At 45.4% G+C, this 18,912-nt stretch overlaps 1 protein-coding gene and 1 long non-coding RNA gene across 6 annotated transcripts in view; one reads left to right on the top strand and one right to left on the bottom strand.

Moving 5' to 3' along the window:
- Positions 1 to 1,045: 1,045 nt before the first annotated feature.
- ELOA (elongin A) lies at positions 1,046 to 18,605 on the top strand. The gene is made up of 11 exons (XM_045546028.1): positions 1,046 to 1,333; positions 5,933 to 5,989; positions 6,736 to 6,842; positions 8,581 to 9,775; positions 10,389 to 10,500; positions 11,645 to 11,800; positions 11,909 to 12,006; positions 12,827 to 13,007; positions 13,445 to 13,556; positions 14,119 to 14,300; positions 16,048 to 18,605. Exons 1-11 carry the CDS (start codon positions 1,259 to 1,261, stop codon positions 16,107 to 16,109), a joined length of 2,337 nt encoding a protein of 778 aa, XP_045401984.1. The 5' UTR covers positions 1,046 to 1,258; the 3' UTR covers positions 16,110 to 18,605.
- Positions 5,072 to 18,912, bottom strand: part of LOC123634424 — a 35,188-nt gene continuing 21,347 nt past the window's right edge. For 2 of the 5 annotated variants that reach the window (XR_006733911.1, XR_006733909.1), the window contains exons 3-4: positions 11,490 to 12,147; positions 5,072 to 5,762 (exon numbers count right to left, since the gene is read on the bottom strand). This is a non-coding gene — a long non-coding RNA (uncharacterized LOC123634424). The remainder of the gene's footprint in view (positions 5,763 to 11,489; positions 12,148 to 18,912) is intronic. The other 3 variants (XR_006733913.1, XR_006733910.1, XR_006733912.1) reach the window with 2 other exon arrangements.

Below are 18,912 nucleotides of genomic sequence, written 5' to 3'. Positions count from 1 at the left end.
TTTTTCTATTTTTAGTAGGGGGGGGTCTCCCTCTTTCTCAGGCTGGTCTCAAACTTCTGACCTCAAGGGATCCTCCCACCTTGGCCTCCCAGAGTGCTAGGATTACAGGCTTGAGCAGCTTCGCCCTGGCCAACAGCTGAAGATCTGATTAGGATCTACTCTGATCTGATCTAATCAAATGAGAGGCATGCTGGTATTCTAAGTCAATTTTTGACTGTTTAGTTGCTCTTTTTAGTAGTAATACTAGTAATCCGTAAAATTTAGTGCTTCTAGGATGAGGGTAAGTGGCCTCAAGGACAGTGTCTTGGGCTGTTCTGATTTAGGTCCTCCTGCTCATGGACAGGTCATCAGAGGAAACATCCACCCATCCATTTATCCATTCATTCATTCAAGAAGTATTTATTTGGTGCCTCTGTGCCAGATACTGTTTGGGGGAAAACGCTACACACAGGCTATTACTGCCTCACAGAACTAAGCTGTTTGACTTTTGACACATCTCTTTCTCTCTCTGGGCTTCAATTTCTCGACCTATTCAGAAATGTGCGTTCATACTGGACCTAGATTTCTAAGATTCAGATTCCATTTTCACTTCTTCCCTGTTATGTGACCACTTGCAAGTTAATTTCATCTCCCTGAGCCTCAGTTTCCTCGTCTGTAAAATGGGGATAATATAACTCGATTCATCAGTTTGTATCGAGGCTTAAAAAGATAGTCCAACTGCTGGCGCGCAGTGCGCTCAACCTAGAGTGGTGGCCGCTGTCGTTCGTACGCCCGCTGATTGCCTGAGCCGGGCGCCAGCCAGGGACCACTGACAGGTGTTAGTTAGGGCGCGGCTCAGCCCAGGGCGTGGGGGGTGGGTGGGTAGGTTTTATAAGCCGGGGCTCTGGCGCTGCGGCCTCATTCCGTCTTGGACTATACACCGAGAGGTCTCCCAGAGGCTTCGGCTTGGCACACCGAGGACCAGAAGCGGGTCGCCCGCCTGCGGCCAGCGCGTTCGGCCCCAGGGGCCCACGGCGCCCGGCGCGCGCACCTGGGCCCACGGCGCGAGGCGGGCGCCACCGCGGGTGGGCGCCGAGGACCCCGACCTGGGGGCGGGGCCTGAGGCCGGCCAGCCCCCCTCGCCCCGCGCCCCCCGAGCCGAGGCCCGGAAGGGGCCAGTCGCGCTTCCGTCTCCGCCGGGGATGCACGGAGGGCGGAGCTGCGGCCCGAGGACGCGACGCGAGCCCAGTTCCGGCGAGGAGGCCGGCCAGTGACAGCGATGGCGGCGGAGTCGGCGCTCCAAGTTGTGGAGAGGCTGCAGGCACGCCTGGCCGCGAACCCGGACCCTAAGAAGGTGAGCGAGGGGGCTGCGCGGAGCGCGGCGGGCGTTGGGCGCGGCGCGGGCCCCGTAACGGCCGCGGGCCCGGGCGCGGCCGGTTCCCGACCGACCAGGGCCACGGGGGCTCGGACCCTGAGCCAGGCCCCGCCGGGCTCGCGGGGCCGGGGTCGCCAAGTTCGCGGCCCTAGCCGCTGCCCACGCGGGGGGACCCCGCACGGCGGGCGTCGGGACTCGGCGGCCCGGCCCACCTCCCCCTCGGGCCCGGGACGGGGGCGCCCGCGGGATCCCGGCGGCCGGGACGCGCTCCGGTGCGGACCCCGCGTGCCCGGCGGCCCCCGGGCCGCTCCGCCCGCTCCGCGCCGGCTGTTTCCCGTCGGTGGGGCTCGCCGAGGGCGCGGGAAGGCGCCAGCCTGGGAGTGACTCTGCCCGCCCGCGGGTCCTGCGGCGCCCGGCTCCGACCGGTCCCCGCGAGTCCGCTCTGATTTCTGAGTCCCGGGACGGTTGTCGCGAGGAGGAGCAGGAGGCGGTGCCGCCTGTGGTGATGGAGCCTCGGCTCGGCGTGTGGTCCTGCGTTTCCCACTCACGTCTTTATTGCTCCTGGCTGGATGTTAGAGCCTGGACCTTTCGCTTTCAGAACAAGATAGAGCCGCCGTCACCTCGCCGTACTCCTAAAACTTAGGTCGGGATTGAGAAAGAAGGGGGTGGGGTAGAAGTTGCAGCTGGATCTCCTCCTGGCATTCATGGAAAAGTAAGAGCTACCGTTTCTCGTTGTTCGAGTGATGGGCAACCATTTTTAATTGTACTTAACTAGTTTTTGTTGTTTCTTTTTAAAACTGGACGTTAAGTTTAATGCATTCTTCTCTCTGTTCATCGTTGTTATCCAGCTTCTCCGTTGCCTCCAGGAGAGTGTCTGGTGGCTGTTAGAATTTTTTTTTAATTGAAATACGTGGATGAAAGCACTTGGGGTGTTTGACATTCGCGGTCCGCATTCTAGCTGGGGCGCGCGGTTCCCGGAGTTGCGAGTCAGCGCCAGCGTCCTGGCGGAGGAGGAAGTAATGCAGGGAGGCATCTGCTATGGCCTTTGGGGGCGGTTCTTTGCTGAGCGTGTTTACTCACCTGCTTCTTACTAAACTGAAAGGCTAAAGTGCCACGCTCGATGTATGTGCTCAGCAGATACAAGTTGCCATTCTTCAGATCTTTCTTCTTGAAGAGCCCCTTTCTCTTTACCTTGTTCTGGCCTGTCAGAGGTGTCGCTTCTCGCTTTCGAGAGGCTGCACACAGCCTCTGCCCATCAAGCCACTGTCTGACTCTCCTCACTCATTCCTAGCTCCAAGATCCACTTCAGGAAGCCATTTTAGTTCTAAATCTGTGAACACTTAAATACTTTAAATTGTGCTATGTTTTCTGTTGAGCCTGCAGTACCTAATGGCCAGGCATATTTACAAGTTTCTTTTTACAATAACCCTTTGTGGACATCTAATAAATGGTCATTATTTCTGAGTACTAGTTTGTTTTCCTAAACACTAAGATTTGTGACTGACTTTCAAAATCTTAAAGCCAGGTTATGTAACCACCACCACTCCGCTTTGGTCTTTATTTGTATCAGATAAAAAAAGTTGTCTGTAGTATGGATAGTCATTTCTCCACTAGAATTTAAATTTTGAAGTAGCCCTGTGCATGAAATATCAAATCGGGAAAAGGCTCATTTTGCTTCTCAGTCTACTTGAACAGCTATTGATACTTTGAGCATTTGGGCTTTCTCTTCCCAGATAGAAAATCGCCCTGAATTTCTGGCTTTGCATTGTAAAGTGAGCATTATGAAGATGCAAAAATGTTGAGAGATCATTTTTGCAGAGAGCATAAGAGTTGGCATTCAGAAATGAGTTAACTGCAGAGAGAAAATTGCAAGCTGGCACACTGGCCTTGCTCCTCTCAACCTTCTGTTAACCCAGCAAGCTCCCACAGGTTGTTTGTGAAATTGCAAGATGATTATATAGCAGTATTGAATTTGCAACCATTTCTTGCTTTCAAACCATTATTAGCCAAAGGGGTGATTCCACACCTATGTTCATGGATCTTCTGGTATTAAACGTGCTGTAATTCTGTTTTCACCTTTGAGTTCCTCTATGATCTAGGCTTACTTGGGGGAGAAGGTATCAGGCAGACCAGGGCCATTTGGTTTCTGTTTTCATGTTTCCGATTTTCATGGCTGATAACAGTTACCTGTCCCATGTTACATTTTGACTGTGAAAACTACCAAGAACACAGTTTGATGGCAGGGAGAGAACTAGGAGGTCAACATTAAGAACATTTTTGCTCTTTGCAAAAGCAGTGTGCAAGGGACAACTGAGATTCCTAAGCATGTACTGTGAAAATGTTTGATACTTCTCAATTGTCTGTTATCACTTATTGCAAGCTCTATAATTGGTACCCTGCTTTGATAACAGCAAATTTTCATCCACCTAAGGATGCCCAATGTGCTTTTGCCTTGTTATTGCTTTGTTCTTTCTTGAAATTTACTGAAAATAGAGGCATTGTGAAGCTCCTTTTCTCTATTGTTGGGCTAAATTGTTTGAAAATCTTGAGAGTTTTAGTTTTATCTGCTTTTAAGTCACCCCTGCTAACCCAAAGAGAAACAGAAAGGCAGTTTTTATTCTTCCAGTTAGTGCTAGGCTTTGAGGTAAACACACCCACAGTGACTTGTGGCCTCATCCTTATATATTGGCTTTGTAGAGGTCCTGGGACTCTGTCCCCCTGGTGACTTCCTTTACTATGTGGACTCTAAACTGTCTAACAACATAGTACTGAGGAGGAGCTCTTCTGCTACTCTTATTCCGAGTATGCCAAGAGGTATATGAGTTACTGCTCTATGTCCTTTTCCTAAGGACAGTGTTATTATGTTGGATGCTTCTCTTGGCTTTGTAGTCCATACCGTGGTAGACACATTTGATTTATTAGCTCGTTAGGCAAGGTACCTAACCTCACAGGCTCAGTTTTAATATCTGTAAAATAGGGAGAATTATAGTCACCTTATAGAGTAGGTTGGTGGGGATGAAATGAGGTAACATATTATGTGCTTAGCATAGCAACTGACATGCAGGAAATGGTATATAAATGTTTCCGACCTACCCCTTCCAGGGGATGGCATATTGTGGGATAACCACTTGTTTTTAACCTTTTTGGTGATATTTAAATTTTCCTTTAAGAAAATGAATTGGCATTAATCTTTGCACCTATAGCTTGGGCAACAAGAAACACAAAACTTTTCCTTAGTTAGATACAGTGGTGATCGAATTTGAAGTGGAAGATAATTTTCACTCAGCTATGACAATGAAACTCCCTAGATACACCAGTTGGCCTCTTACTTGTTCCTAGTCAAACAAGATTATCACTTGTGATCCAATTGCTCTGCCTAGTGACCATGTTAAGTAATGATTGAAAGCAGAATGACCAGAAAAACATACTTGTTACTCCACCTAATAGCAATATGGCATACTAATTATAGCCTGGGCCACACATGAAAAAGAACTGATCTTGTTATCTAATATTTAAATGCAAAGGTAGCCCCAGTTATCTATTTTTAATTACTTGTACTTTGCACCACTGCTTGTATGGTAAGTATGTTTATATACACATAAACATTTCCTAGAGAAAGGCATAGCCAATCATGACTTTTGGTAGAAATAGAGCAAGTAGGGATTGGCTAAAGAATATCTGGCCGAAGATCAAGAGTAGAATATTTAAAGAGCTGTCAGTTGATGAATGAAATGATTAATAATCATTTATTGAGCTTTCAGACTATTCCAGGCACTATGACTAAGGACTGCTCATGGTTTGGTTCAGTGAGTTCTCACAGTTTGTGAAGCAGAGACAGGATCTAATTCCTGAAGTCTGGAGAGGTTTCTGACTTGTACAAGATCACCTGGCAAGGAGGTGACAGAGCTAGACTGTGAAGCCCGTCTCTGACTCTGGAACTCCATCTTAACAGCTCTGCTCTACTGATTTTGACCTAGTTTTAGGGGCTATAGAAAGGAAATGTGGCCAAACCCAGATCGCTTTTTTAATCTACCTAGGCATTGTGTGTTCACCATTAACAGCAAAGCTCTGATTCTAGCAACTTGAACTTGCTCTTGGCTTCCCACTTATGCATCAAAAAACCAATTCAACACTGCGGGCCTCTGGAAACATGGTGCTCTTTCCCTGCAGAGGCCTCTTCTCTCTTTACTTTCCTGTGTGCCAGTCCATGGGTAATTTTCCTAAAATTGGCATCCTTCTCATAAATTCTGTCAATACAGGGACAAACTGACAGTTGTTGATGACTTTTATCTGAGTTGGTAGGTTTTGATCCTCTTCTCTCTGGCTCACTTCCCCTTGGTGTGGCCGAGTGGTTGAAAGCAGGAAATCGAAAGCCATGGACCGGAGTGAATCCTGCCCTGCTTGCATCCTGGGGAGAGTAAAATAACTTTTCTGAGCCTATTACTGCACTCGTAAAATAGGGATAATACTTATTACTGTAAAATGCTTAGCACTGAGTAAGCACTTAATTGTCAGATACTATTCTTATTCCAGTGGATATGACTATTAGAATTAATGGTTGTTTTATTCTCTCTGCAGCTATTGAAATATTTGAAGAAACTCTCCACCTTGCCTATTACAGTAGACATTCTTGCGGTAAGAGTTGTGTAACTTTATATCCCATCCCCTTCCCACCAGAGAGAGCGTAGAGGTAAAGTTAAGAGCGTGAGCTTTGGAGTGAAAGAAACCAGACACAAAAGGCTACATGAAATGTCCAGAATAGGCAAATCCATAGGCAGGAAGTAGATTAGTGGTTGCCAGGGGCTGGGGCATTGGGAGGAACAGGATTTCTTTTTAGGGTGATGGAAATGTTCTGGAATTAAGTAGTGGTAATGGTTGCACAATACTGTGAGTGTTCCGGAATCCACTGAATTATACACTTTAGTTAAAATGGTGAGTTGTTATGTGACTTTTATTTCAAAAAATTTAAAAGAATTAACGTCTACTTTGGCATCAACTTGTCCTGGATTCAAATCCCAGTTCTCTGACTTTCAGCTGTTCCTATGTAAAACGGGGCTGATTCCTGCCTCACAGAGTTATTACAAAGACTGATTCAGATACTGTAAGCAAAGCTCTTAATAGTACCTAACATCTGCCATAATCACTCTTGTTGTTACTGTTAAAGTTCTAGAAGTGGTTTTCCTGTTCTGAATTTGGTGTGCTTTGCTACTATGTGTCATTAGAGATTTGGGGCATAGGCACAAAGTAATTTAGTATGAAGACTTGTATGCTTTAAGAAAGAAGTATTGCTGTTGAGTTTCTCAAAGCAGGAGGCCTTATTTCTTAGAAAAATGTCAGCCTAGTTCCATAACCCTCTAACGATTTCTTTGTCAAATTTGTAGGAGACTGGGGTTGGGAAAACAGTAAATAGCTTGCGGAAACATGAGCATGTGGGAAACTTTGCCAGAGACCTAGTGGCTCAGTGGAAGAAGCTAGTTCCAGTGGAACGGTAAGAACCATTTTTCTTTAGATTTGTTCAACTGCATGGTTAAATCCAGTACTCAAAGTGTTTACAGATTGGAAACTTTTTCTTTATTATTCCTTTTCTGCCTTCTTATTTAAACTCTTTTGTTCAGGATGCCTTTGGTATAGAGAAAAAAAAAAACACTCTTTGCCTCAATTTTAAAAATAATCCATGATCATTGTAGAATGTTAGAAAATATTAAAAAATAGAAATCAAAATCTCTCATGTCTATCATCTAAAGATAAACATTATTAACAGTTTGGTAAGTTTCTTTCTAACCTCTTCTTAAAAGGCATTTTTATATAGTTGTGAACTAGATAAATAATTGGCAGCCCTTTTTTTATGTAACAAGTTAAACATGTCCCTGCATTTAAAAACATCTTCAAATTTTCATGTCTATAAGAAATTTGATCTTCTTTGTATGTTGCAGTTAAACTTGTCATTTCCCATTTCTGTTTTCCCAGTTTTAAAACTTGAGTATTGGCCGAGCATGGTGGCTCACGCCTGTAATCCTAGCACTCTGGGAGGCCGAGATGGGTGGATCGTTTGAGCTCAGGAGTTTGAGACCAGCCTGCACGAGAACAGGACCCCATCTCTACTAAAAATAGAAAGAAATTAGCTGGACAACTAAAAAAATATATAGAAAAAAATTAGCCAGGCATGGTGGCGCATGCCTGTAGTCCCAGCTACTCAGGAGGCTGAGGTAGGAGGATCGCTTGAACCCAGGAGTTTGAGGTTGCTGTGAGCTAGGCTGACGCCATGGCACTCTAGCTGGGGCAACAGAGTGAGACTCTGTCTCAAAAAAAAATAATAAAACTTAAGCATCTTCCTTTGTGACTAGAGAAGAAAGAAAAAAAATTAAAAAATAGGCCGGGCGCGGTGGCTCATGCCTGTAATCTTAGCACTCTGGGAGGCTGAGGCGGGAGGATCGCTTGAGGTCAGGAGTTTGAGACCAGCTTGAGCAAGAGCGAGACCCTGTCTCTACTAAAAATAGAAAGAAATTAGCCAAAACAACTAAAACATATACAAAAAAAATTTAGCTGGGCATGGTGGTGCATGCCTGTAGTCCCAGCTACTCGGGAGGCTGAGGCACGAGGATCTCTTGAGCCCAGGAGTTTGAGGTTGCTGTGAGCTAGGCTGACACCATGGCCCTCTAGCCCAGGGAACAGAGTGAGACTCTGTCTCAAATAAATAAATAAAAATAAACTTGAGTATCTTTAAGCATAATCCTTCTTACAGTACAGGTGCTTTTTTTTTTTTTTTTAAAGCATAACCCACTTACCTTCTTCCCAAGACCTTGTTGTTTCTAACTCTGAATCTTTTTTTTTTTTTTTTTTTGAGACAGCCTTACTCTGTCCTCCTGGGTAGAGTGCAGTGGTGTCAGCCTAATTCACAGCAACCTCAAACTCCTGAGCTCAAGCAATCCTCTTGCTTCAGCCTCCTGAGTATGTGGGACTACAGGCCTGCATCATGATGCCCGGCCAATTTTTCTATTTTTAGTAGAGATGGGGTCTCTCGCTCTTGCTCAGGCTGGTCTCAAACTCCTGAGCTCAAGCAATCCTTCCGCCTCAGCCTCCCAGGTTATCAGGATTACAGGCGCGAGCCATTGTGGCTGGTCCTAAGTCTCCATCTTCTTCATCTCTTTTGTGGATGCAGATTCTGTGACTTGTCCTCTGAATAAGGATTACACTGAGATTTGTATCTGCTTTTTCTTTCATTTTAGAAACACTGAGCCTGATGAACAAGACTTCGAGAAGAACAATTCCCGAAAGCGCCCTCGGGATGCTCTTCAGAAGGAGGAAGAGATGGAGGTGGACTACCAAGAGAACTGGAAAGCCTCTGGTAGCCGATCCTATAGCCCTAGCCCTGAGCACAGACAGAAAAAACACAGAAAAATCTCAGAGCTGGAGAGACCTCATAAAGTGTCTCACGGTCATGAGAGGAGAGAGGAGCGAAAGAGGTGTCACAGAGTGTCACCAGCTTATTCCTCAGACCATGAATCTTCTGATTATGGCCATGTTCAGTCCCCTCCATCTCATACCAGTCCTCGTCAGATGTACGTGGACCATTACAGGTTCTCAGAGGAGGATCATGAGCCCATCGTTTCACACCAGAAGCCTGGAAAAGGCCACAGTAATGCCTTTCAGGACAGACTGGGAGTCAGTCAAGAACGACACCTGGGTGAACCCCAGGGGAAAGGGGTTATGAATCAAAACAAGGAGCACAAATCTTCCCACAGGGAAAAACGCCCCATGGATGCCAAGGGTGATGAGAAGTCTTCTGCTCTGAGCAGAGAGAAATCACACAAGGCCCTCTCCAAAGAGGAAAACCGAAGGCCGCCCTCAGGGGAGAGCACAAAGGAGAAACTGCCCTCAGGTGGTGTGAAGAAAGAGAAGGAAAAGGAGAGCAGCAGCATCAAGAAGAAGTTTTTGCCCCCTTTGGAGACTGCTTCAGACAACCACCTTAAAAAGCCAAAGCACAGAGACTTGGAGAAAACCAAATCAGACAAAAACAAGCAAAGTCTGGACAGCTTAGACATAGGAAAAGGAGACCTGTTGCCCAAGGTAAAAGAGAAGGTTTCTAATAACCTAAAAACTCAAGAAAGGAAAATAAAAACTTCTAATTTGGATAGAAAGTCACTGGGCTCCTTCCCCAAAGGTGAGGATGCAGATATGGAGGATGAGTTCGAGCAGCCCACCATGTCTTTTGAATCCTACCTCAGCTATGACCAGCCCCGGAAGAAAAAGAAAAAGATTGTGAAAACTTCAGCCACAGCACTTGGAGCAAAAGGACTTAAAAAAAGTGATTCTAAAAGCACTAGTAAAAACTTGGACTCGGTTCAGAAATTACCTAAGGTGAACGAGAACAAGTCAGAGAAGTTGCAACCAGCTGGAGCCAATTCAGCCAAGCTGAAAAAGGTAACCCCTTCAGCCCCTGGTGGCTTCCTGTAGCCTCCCTGCCACTAAACAGGGAGGCTTGCTTTTACATGCCTGTTGAATTTCAGGTTGTAGTAATTTCCTCTGGGCCTTGCTAGCTGTCAGGGTAGATGGTACCCCAGATAAGAATTTTCTAGGCTGAGTGTGGTGGCTCACACATGTAATCCCAGCACTTTGGGAGGCCAAGATGAGAAGATCACTCAAGGCCAGGAGTTTGAGACCAGCCTGGGCAACATAGTGAGACCCTGTCTGTATGAAAAATAAAAAAAAACTAGCCATGTGTGGTGGCATGGCTACTCGGGAGGCTGAGGCAGGAGGATCACTTGAGCTCAGGAGTTTGAGGTTATAGTAAGCTAGGATCACACCACTGCACTCCAGCCTGAGAGACAGAGTGAGACCCTGTCTCCAAAAAAAAAAAAATTCCCTGCTCTGAGGTATCCTGTTGTGATGGGCCCATCTGTCAGAGGTGACTGTGCCCCTTCCAGCCTAGATCTGCTGGGAAGTGTGCCTGGGTAACACTCCTAGGAATTGACTGTAGGAGGGAAAGCTATGCTCCTGCTCACTGGCTCTCCATTCACGAGCCTGTCCTCTGCAGGTCCCTGATGTGTTGCCAGTGTTGCCAGACCTCCCGCTACCCATGATACAGGCCAATTACCGTCCACTGCCTTCCCTCGAGTTGATGTCCTCCTTCCAACCAAAGCGAAAAGGTAATTTTCTTTTTTAATATGAGAAAAAGATTTAAAAATTCATTCATGATCTATCACCTACTATCATATTTTTGGTACATTTCTAAGAGCATAGGCCCTGGAGTTTGATGGCTTGGATTTGAATCCCGACTCTTCTATAAGTTGTGTGACCCTCGGTAATATCTTAATTTCTTTGGACCTCAGTTTCATATTCTGTAAATGGGAGTAGTAATGGTATCTGCCTTATAGTGTTCAGTTTAGTGGATTCAAAGTGATAATGCAGCCAGGTGTGGCAGCTCACGCTTACAATCTTAGCACTCTGGGAGGCTGAGGCAGGAGGATTGCTTGAGGCCAGGAGTTTGAGATCAGCTTGAGCAAGAGCGAGACCCCATCTGTACCAAAAATAGAAAAATTAGCTGGGTGTGGTGGCTCACACCTGTAGTCCCAGCTACTGGGGGGGCTGAGGCAGGAGGACCGCTTGAGCCCAGGAGTTTGAGGTTGCAGTGAGCTGTGATGATGCCACTGCACTCCAGCCTGGGTGACAGAATGAGAGCCTGTCAAAAAAAAGAAGTGATGATAATGCCAGTAAAGCTTTTAGCTCTGGGTTTTTGACATAGTAATTGTTCAATAAATCTTAGCTGCTGCTGTTATTAGCAGCACTTTAATTCTATAATTGTTAAATATCATATTTCATCTTAAAGAAAAAAATGTCTAATATAATGGCAAAAGAATTAAAAGCCACGTAAGTGTCCATCAGCAAGAGACTAATAGATAAATCATGGTTCATCCACATAGCAGCATCCTGTGCCACTGTAAAAAATGTGGAAATTATTTTTTAATTAATTTATTTTTCCCTTTGAAAATTTTTTAAAATAGAATTAGGGAGTATGAGTTGGAAAGTCTTTATGTATGGACATGGAACAATCTCTAAGATGTGATAAATACAAATAGTGGTGTGTGTAGTATGTTATTAATTGGTTGAAAAAGGAATAAGGTACATATTTGCTTACTTTTGGATAAAGTCTCTGGGAGGATCCACAGGAAACTGGTAGCATGGGTTGCCTTTGAAGGAAGTGGGAGGCCGAGGACTGGGGTGGACGGAGAGTTTTTACTGTATCACTTAGAGCCTTCTGTAATTTCCTTTTGGGTTTTTCTTGCCCTGTAGCATTCTCTTCACCCCTGGACGAAGAAGAAGCCGGATTCACTGGACGCAGAATGAATTCCAAAATGCAGGTGTATTCTGGTTCCAAATGTGCCTATCTCCCCAAAATGATGACCTTGCACCAGCAGTGCATCCGGGTACTTAAAAACAACATCGATTGTAAGTCACACGCTTCTCTCTAGCTCTCAAGCACATTGTAGCACTCAGACCCTTATCACTGGGTGGTTTGGCCGCTATTCAATGCTTTCACCTTTGATTTCTCTGCAGCAATCTTTGAAGTGGGAGGAGTCCCATATTCTGTTCTTGAACCTGTTTTGGAGAGGTGTACACCTGATCAACTATATCGTATAGAGGAATACAATCATGTGAGTATCCTGTTTGGGTGGGAAGAGGGCAGTTTTCTGGCTGTGTCTCCCGAAATAGCTTTATCCCTGTGACGCTGCTGTGGCTGAAGAACAGAGCAGTGGTCCGAGCATTGTTCTGGGCATGTTGGGTTGCCTGTGGGCCTTTAAAGAAGCATGTTATTAGCACCTGCTCCTGGCATCTTAAGTGGGCTTCTTGGGCTAGAATCAAGGTGGCATTCAAATTGGGGCAGGGGGCACTTCCAACACCTCCCTTGAGCCTAGTCATAAAGGTCGTGGGAGAATTCTGGCAGCGGAGCACCTGGGATCCAGGGCAGGGACAGTGCTTTGTGTTGACACTCAGCCTGGCTGGGTGTCTCAGTATCTCCTAGAGACATGAGATCTATCCAGAAATCCTTCTCGTGGTGTGGATGTGCTCATTTGATCACATTAGAGAGAGAATCAGCTGTCTCTCTCTAATCCTGAGAGCTCCATAGCCCAACATCCTTCTCAGGTGGCCCCCTGCCATCACAGTTGAGTGTCCGCGCTGGGAAGTACCTGATTCGTGCTCATCCCAGCTCTACCCTCTACTGATTTTTCTAAAGGAAAAGACTAATCTTAAACTAATTTTTGTGTTATCTTCTGTCACAATCACCTGAAAGCAACTAGCATGGTGCCTCACACTTTACAATTTTTAAATTTAGTGATTTGTGGTATTTTAATATAATGCCACTATGAAGACCAAAAAATCATTAGGAGAGTGTTTATTCCTAGATGATTAGAGAATGGAGAAAAGATATATAAGAGTGCATGTATATAAGTGGTGTCCTGGTTCTCATTTCAGGTATTAATTGAAGAAACAGATCAATTATGGAAAATTCATTGCCACCGAGACTTTAAGGAAGAAAGACCAGAAGAGTATGAGTCCTGGCGGGAGATGTACCTGCGGCTTCAGGATGCCCGAGAGCAGCGGCTACGAGTACTGACAAAGAACATCCAATCCGCACATGCCAATAAGCCCAAAGGTAAAGGAGAGGGGGTGGCCAGAGAAGAACTGGCAGGATGGATGCTCTGGTTGGCACAGGTCTTGTTGGGCCCCACTGATGTAGGATTGCTGGTCCCTAAATCTCTTGCATTTGCAGTAGGCAGGCAGGTGGGTGTTTCTTGTGCCACAGCCCATGCTACTCAACAGTGGGGTTTCGGGGCACTTGAAAATCCTATAGATTAGGAATTCTGCCTCTGGACTGTCTTCCGACTTAAGGCTGCAACATCAACTTTTTCCTGGGTCTCCAGCCTGCCATGCAGATTTTGGACTTGTTAGTCCCCATAATTTTGTGAGCCAATTCCTTAAAGTAAATCTCTCTCTCTTTCTAAGAAAAAATCCTATAGGTTATTTAAAAAACGGAAGCATCTGTTATTTAAGCTCAAGAAAGCAGATGTTAATCTCCATATTTCTCCACAGGCCGACAAGCAAAGATGGCCTTTGTCAACTCTGTGGCCAAGCCACCTCGTGACGTCCGGAGAAGGCAGGAGAAGTTTGGAACAGGAGGAGCGGCTGTCCCAGAGAGAGTCAAGTAAGATCTCTGCTCCTACTTGGTTTTTGCCTGCTCAGGGAGGAGAGCCCCAAGAGCTTGTCATCAACCTCAAGAGGTTGCCATAGGGGCAGGAAGGGACTCATTTTTGGGGGCAAAAGTAAGGGAGTGTGGGATCTGGAGGCCAACCTCGACCATCTCAGCACTTTGCTGCAGTGTGAGCCATGTAATTATTCGTGCCTCAGGGAGTCGAGAGTAAATGGAGAACTGGGCCTGGCTTATGGGAAATGTTCCCTTATGCTTTCCATTTCCCCACGTAAACAAAAAACATATTTCTGTGATGATGAAATTATTTTTTGTGTGAGCCACGTTAGCATTTTCAAAATACAGATTTTATATCTAAACAGTGGACGGTTAATTGAGTTGATCATTTATTCTGAAAGACTGAGGCAGACATCCCTGAGCCATCGCCAGAATCCAGAGTGCTGGGGTGCACTGTCTAAACTGCAAAGTGAGTCGTCCTCACACAGGCCAGCTTCAGGCTATTCAAGCTGAGGGCAGATTTCTGGTACTCATGACTAGCCAGCTTTGTTCTGTGTTGCAGGATTAAGCCAGCCCCGTACCCCACAGGAAACAGCCATGCTCCAGCCAGCAGTGGCAGCAGCAACAGCTTTAACCCCAGCCCAGAGGAGCCAGCCTACGATGGCCCGAGCACCAGCAGCGCCCACTTGGCGCCGGTGGTCAGCAGCACTGTTTCCTACGATCCTAGGAAACCCACTGTGAAGAGTAAGTAACTTGGAGTTCTTGCTCGGATATTTCAAAACTAAGTTTTTTTAGCCCCTTTAATGTCATTATCACTATATTGCACTGTGTTGGCTGTGGCATGTGTGTGTGCCCTGCACATAGGTACATAGCTGGTCTAAACGTTAGTCCCTCCTTTTCCCTGCTTTGTCCATACATAGCACATGTGGTGTTTTTTGTTTTGTTTTGTTTTTCTGAGACAGGGTCTTGCTCTGGAGTGTAGTGGCGTGATCATACCTCACTGCAGCTTGGAACTCCTGCATCAGCCTCTTGAGTAGCTGGGACTATAGGCACATGCTGCCAGCCTAGTTAATTTTTTAATTTTTTTTTTTTTTTTTGAGACAGGGTGTCACTCTGTCACCCAGGCTAGAGTGTAGTGGTGTCATCATAGCTCACTGTAACCTCAAACTCCTGGGCTCAAGCCATCCTCCTACCTTAGCCTCCCAAGTAGCTCAGACTACAGGTGTGTGCCACCATGCCAGACTAATTTTTCTTTTTCTTTCTTTTTTTTTTTTTTTGTAGAGATGAGTTTTGCTCTTGCTTAGGCTAACTTTTTAATTTTTTGTAGAGATGATGGGGTCTTGCCATGTTGCCCAGGCTGACGTGTATTTCTTAAATAATGATCATAGTGAATGTCGCATTCTGCTTTTTTCACCTAAATGTAAACCTGTTTCTCTGGGTGGTAACACACAGTTCATAATCACTATTATTAACAGCTAAATCATAGTCCATCTTACTGCAGTTTTTTTAACCTTATAACCCTAGCTTCCAAATATTTATTCTTTGTTCTAGTTTTGCATTTTATTATTTTTTACTATTTTGTATTTTATTAACTTTATTTTATTTATTTATTTATTCATTCATTGAAACAGAGTCTCACTTTGCCACCCAGGCTAGAATGCAGTGGCATCATCACAGCTCATTGTGGCCTCAAACTCCTGGGCTTAAGCGATCCTCCTGCCTCAGCCTCCTGGGTAGCTGGGAGTACAGGCACACACCATAGCGCCCAGCTAATTTTCCTATTTTTAGTAGAGATGGGGTCTCACTCTTGCTCAGGCTGGTCTCAAACTCCTGAGCTCAAACAATCTTCCCACCTTAGCACTCCCAGAGTGCTAGGATTACAGGCATGAGCCACGACACCCGGCCTTTATTAACTTTATTACCATAGACTATCCCCAGTATCCTAAGGGTGTGTCCTAACTTAAGTATTATTCTGTATTCACTGTGGAGCCCAAGGGAGGGTGGCAGTCCTGGCTTGGGCTTCCGCCGTGCTTAGTTTAGCCAGTCAAGAGGCAGGCTAGCCCTCCTTTGGTGGTATTTGTATAGCTCATCTTAGACCTGTTGCTACACTGGACAGATTTAGGGGCCTGGGCGGCTGTCTACCGGTTTGGCTATTTGTGAAGCAGAGTTGAACTGTGGTTGAGTATGGCCTTGAGTCTGGCAGAGATCAAATTCCAGTTCTGCCACGTACTGTACCACTATGTGCAAGTTGGCCGGTCTCTCTGAGCTTTGGTACAGGTCACTAGAATCGGAGAGTGATTGTTTTGCACCCGGCAGATCCTCAGAAAGTGTTTGTGATGAGCTGTTGCTTCTACTGCAGTGTTAGCAGATAGTTACTATTTGTATCTGTTTTCTGATGGTGCACAGCCAAGCGTAGGCCTGGCTTTGACTATAAACCACCAGGGGTGTGTCTGAGCTGCCACAGATCTGAAACTACTGCCTCATTTCACAGAAATTGCCCCGATGATGGCCAAGACGATTAAAGCTTTCAAGAACAGATTCTCCCGCCGATAAACTGAGGACTTGCCTTGGATGGAATTTGGGGGGCAGGAATACAAGGACAATGGGGATTGGGGAATGGAACTTCCAAAGGAGCCCGGAATCTTTTGCTTTGAGGAACCTCTTGGTCTCCGTGTCCTGCAGTCTGCAGGTGCTGCCCCAGGAGCGTGCGTGCCGCAGGCCCTGCCTCGTTGCTCGGAGCACACTTCAGAATTCTGAATGTGAAGCCTCAGGCTCACTGAGGATTTTAAGGTCAATTATACTTTTGTTGTTCATTAGTGTCTTTGTAAACTATAAGACATAGTTTTAATTAATAAATATTGCCCCCCGATTGTATTTATATTACCCCCAGGTTTTTTTGTTTCTGTTTTTTGTCTACCACCACACACTTAGCCTTTTATTTTCTGGTCCTTTATTAAAGTTAGATAAAAACCTAGTGAAAGCCATTCCCCTTTCCCAGCTCAGCTCTCCTGAGTAGTCTCTGGTCCAGACAGAGGACTGAGCATCCCCAAATCCTGCAGAGTGTCTGCTTCCTGGGGTGAGGAGTGAGTGCCAGACTGCCTGTCCCACAGGGAGCTGTGATCGGAGACAGGAGCATTCATGTGGGCTCTGCCGCAGACCCTTTTCAGTATTGCTGCGTTCTGTGCAGGTGCATTTCTTTCTTACTCATTAAATGATATTTATTAAGGGAAGTTATTTGTAAAGGCCTAGAATCCTTCTCTCATACTTTTGGCCAATTCCCACCTTTTTTTTTTTCTTTGAGGCCACAGAACCTTGAGAGATTAATTTGCACAGAACCCCAGCATTTTTATAATTTCCAGTTTCTCATCCAAAATTTTAGGTTTTTTTTTTTCCTTTTTTCTTTTTTTATCGCTTTTCCTATTTTTCCTTCTTCTCACCAGCACGGGGGGAAAAAAAACACATGGCAGGGCTTTTCATAGCCCTGAATACAACTTTAGAGTTTTAAAAGCCAGCACTTTAATCTCTTGCTCTGTGAATTGCTATGAGAAGTGAATGGTTTTAAAAGTTGTAATGCTACGTTGGAAATTGGCTTTGTTTTGCCTTTTCTTTAAAAGGTAAGATCATGTGACTGGAAGAGCACAACGGTTGGCTGTGTTTGGTAGAGAATTTTGCAGCTGAAGCTCTCTGCCTTTTAAGTGTTTAAGCCAGGATTTGGAGGGAAGGACCAGCTTAGGGAAAGTGTTTGAGCTGCAGCATCAGGATGGGGAAACCACATAGGCATCCATCAAGGTCAGGAAGGGCAGCTCTCACTTTCCTGTTGACCCAGGAACAAGATCGGAACTAGGAGGGCAGCGTCAGCCCTCTTCCGGGCTGTTGAAGAACACAGATCTAGTAGAAACCTGCTTGGTTGCGACCCGGGTGGAGGCAGATGCTATGAATTTGAGATATGCATCCTTAAGAAACCTGAGAAGCAGACTGAGGGGATGGTTAATGTGACAGCCTAACAAGTTCGGCAGTCAGTCCCCTCGAGAAGTTTTCTCAAAGCCCAGAATACTGAGCCCCCTGTTTTTAACCATCCTGGAGACCTCAGGCCTCCTTTGGCTTCCAGAGCGATGCAAGAAATCCGTACAGCAAGAGCTCTGCGTTGGTCAGTGTGTGCTGCTGTTGCAGGGTGCCTGTTGCGACAGGACACAAATATTGCTGTGTTTTAATTTGCTGTAATTTTTAATTGGATAAAGCATTATTTTTCCTGGTTGCTTATACCACCATTCTACCCCATCCCTTAGCCTGTTCCCCAAATCTATTAGGAAGCCTCTTACCTGAAACCAAGTGAACATTCGGGTCAGGTGCCAGACATCTGTTGCCTAGAATAGCTTTTTCTAGGTGTCTACCACCTTGAATTTGTCTCTTAGCTAAGTCCTTGTCATTGAAACCAGTTTTTCATATTTTAGATTCAGTTGTGTATGATTTAGTTTCCCTTATTAGGAGTCTTTAGGCAGGGAGGGAAGAAGGGACACATATTTGTTCATCCCACTGTTTGGGGCACATAAAGATTTTTGATGAATTCTGATTGCATAGAGCCAGATCTTCCCTCGACCCCCCCAAGAGTAGTCTGCATCAGGGATGTGACTTGGTATGAAATAGAGTAAGGGGGGAGAGGAAAAACCAAATTTCTAAACAACTTCCTCACCTGGCTTATTGAAATGGCTGCAGAGCAGACATGGGATAATGTTGAACCTTTGGTCTCATTTGTGAAAACTTGTGCAATTTTTTTCTGTGCTACACTACATACAAATCACAAATTACAGATTACCCCTTAGTGATCCTTGGAGTAATGAGCAGTTTCTTTGGGGCTTTCTCTTTCTTTCTGGGTAGTGGGAGGGAAAGGAGCAAGGTGTCATCCTGCTCTTTATTTGTATTTTGGTCCCAAAATGTAAATACAATTTTCTATGTTACTTTTTTGTGGTAACTACCAAGATGAATATTTTAATTAGATAAGTTATATGAAAAGGAAGATTCCATGTCTAAATAAAAAATGAAAAAACTCCACATACTGTGTCTTTCTTCCTTACTGTGTCAGGGAAAAGAAGTTGGTCACAAAACGTCTCTGATTCTTGGGCTGTGAGGCAGAGGTCTTAATCCTCAGGCTGGGCCTTGAAGGATGTTGGACTTGTGTTGGTAGCTTAGAAGGACCAGGAGAAGGGAATTTCAGGGGGAAAGAACCCCATGAGCAAAGGGAGGGAACTCAGCTGTAACAGGCACTTGCTGGGGATAGGCACTGCCCCTTGTTATACTTGGAACCCTGGGACTGAGCCAGCAACCCCATTTTACAGTTAGAAACTGCAGCTCAAAGCGA

This window comes from Lemur catta, chromosome 3, assembly GCF_020740605.2.
Source record: "Lemur catta isolate mLemCat1 chromosome 3, mLemCat1.pri, whole genome shotgun sequence".
Taxonomy (NCBI): Eukaryota; Metazoa; Chordata; class Mammalia; order Primates; family Lemuridae; genus Lemur; species Lemur catta.
The sequence above is the reverse complement of the archived record's forward strand: the minus strand, read 5'-3'. Positions and strand labels throughout refer to the sequence as shown.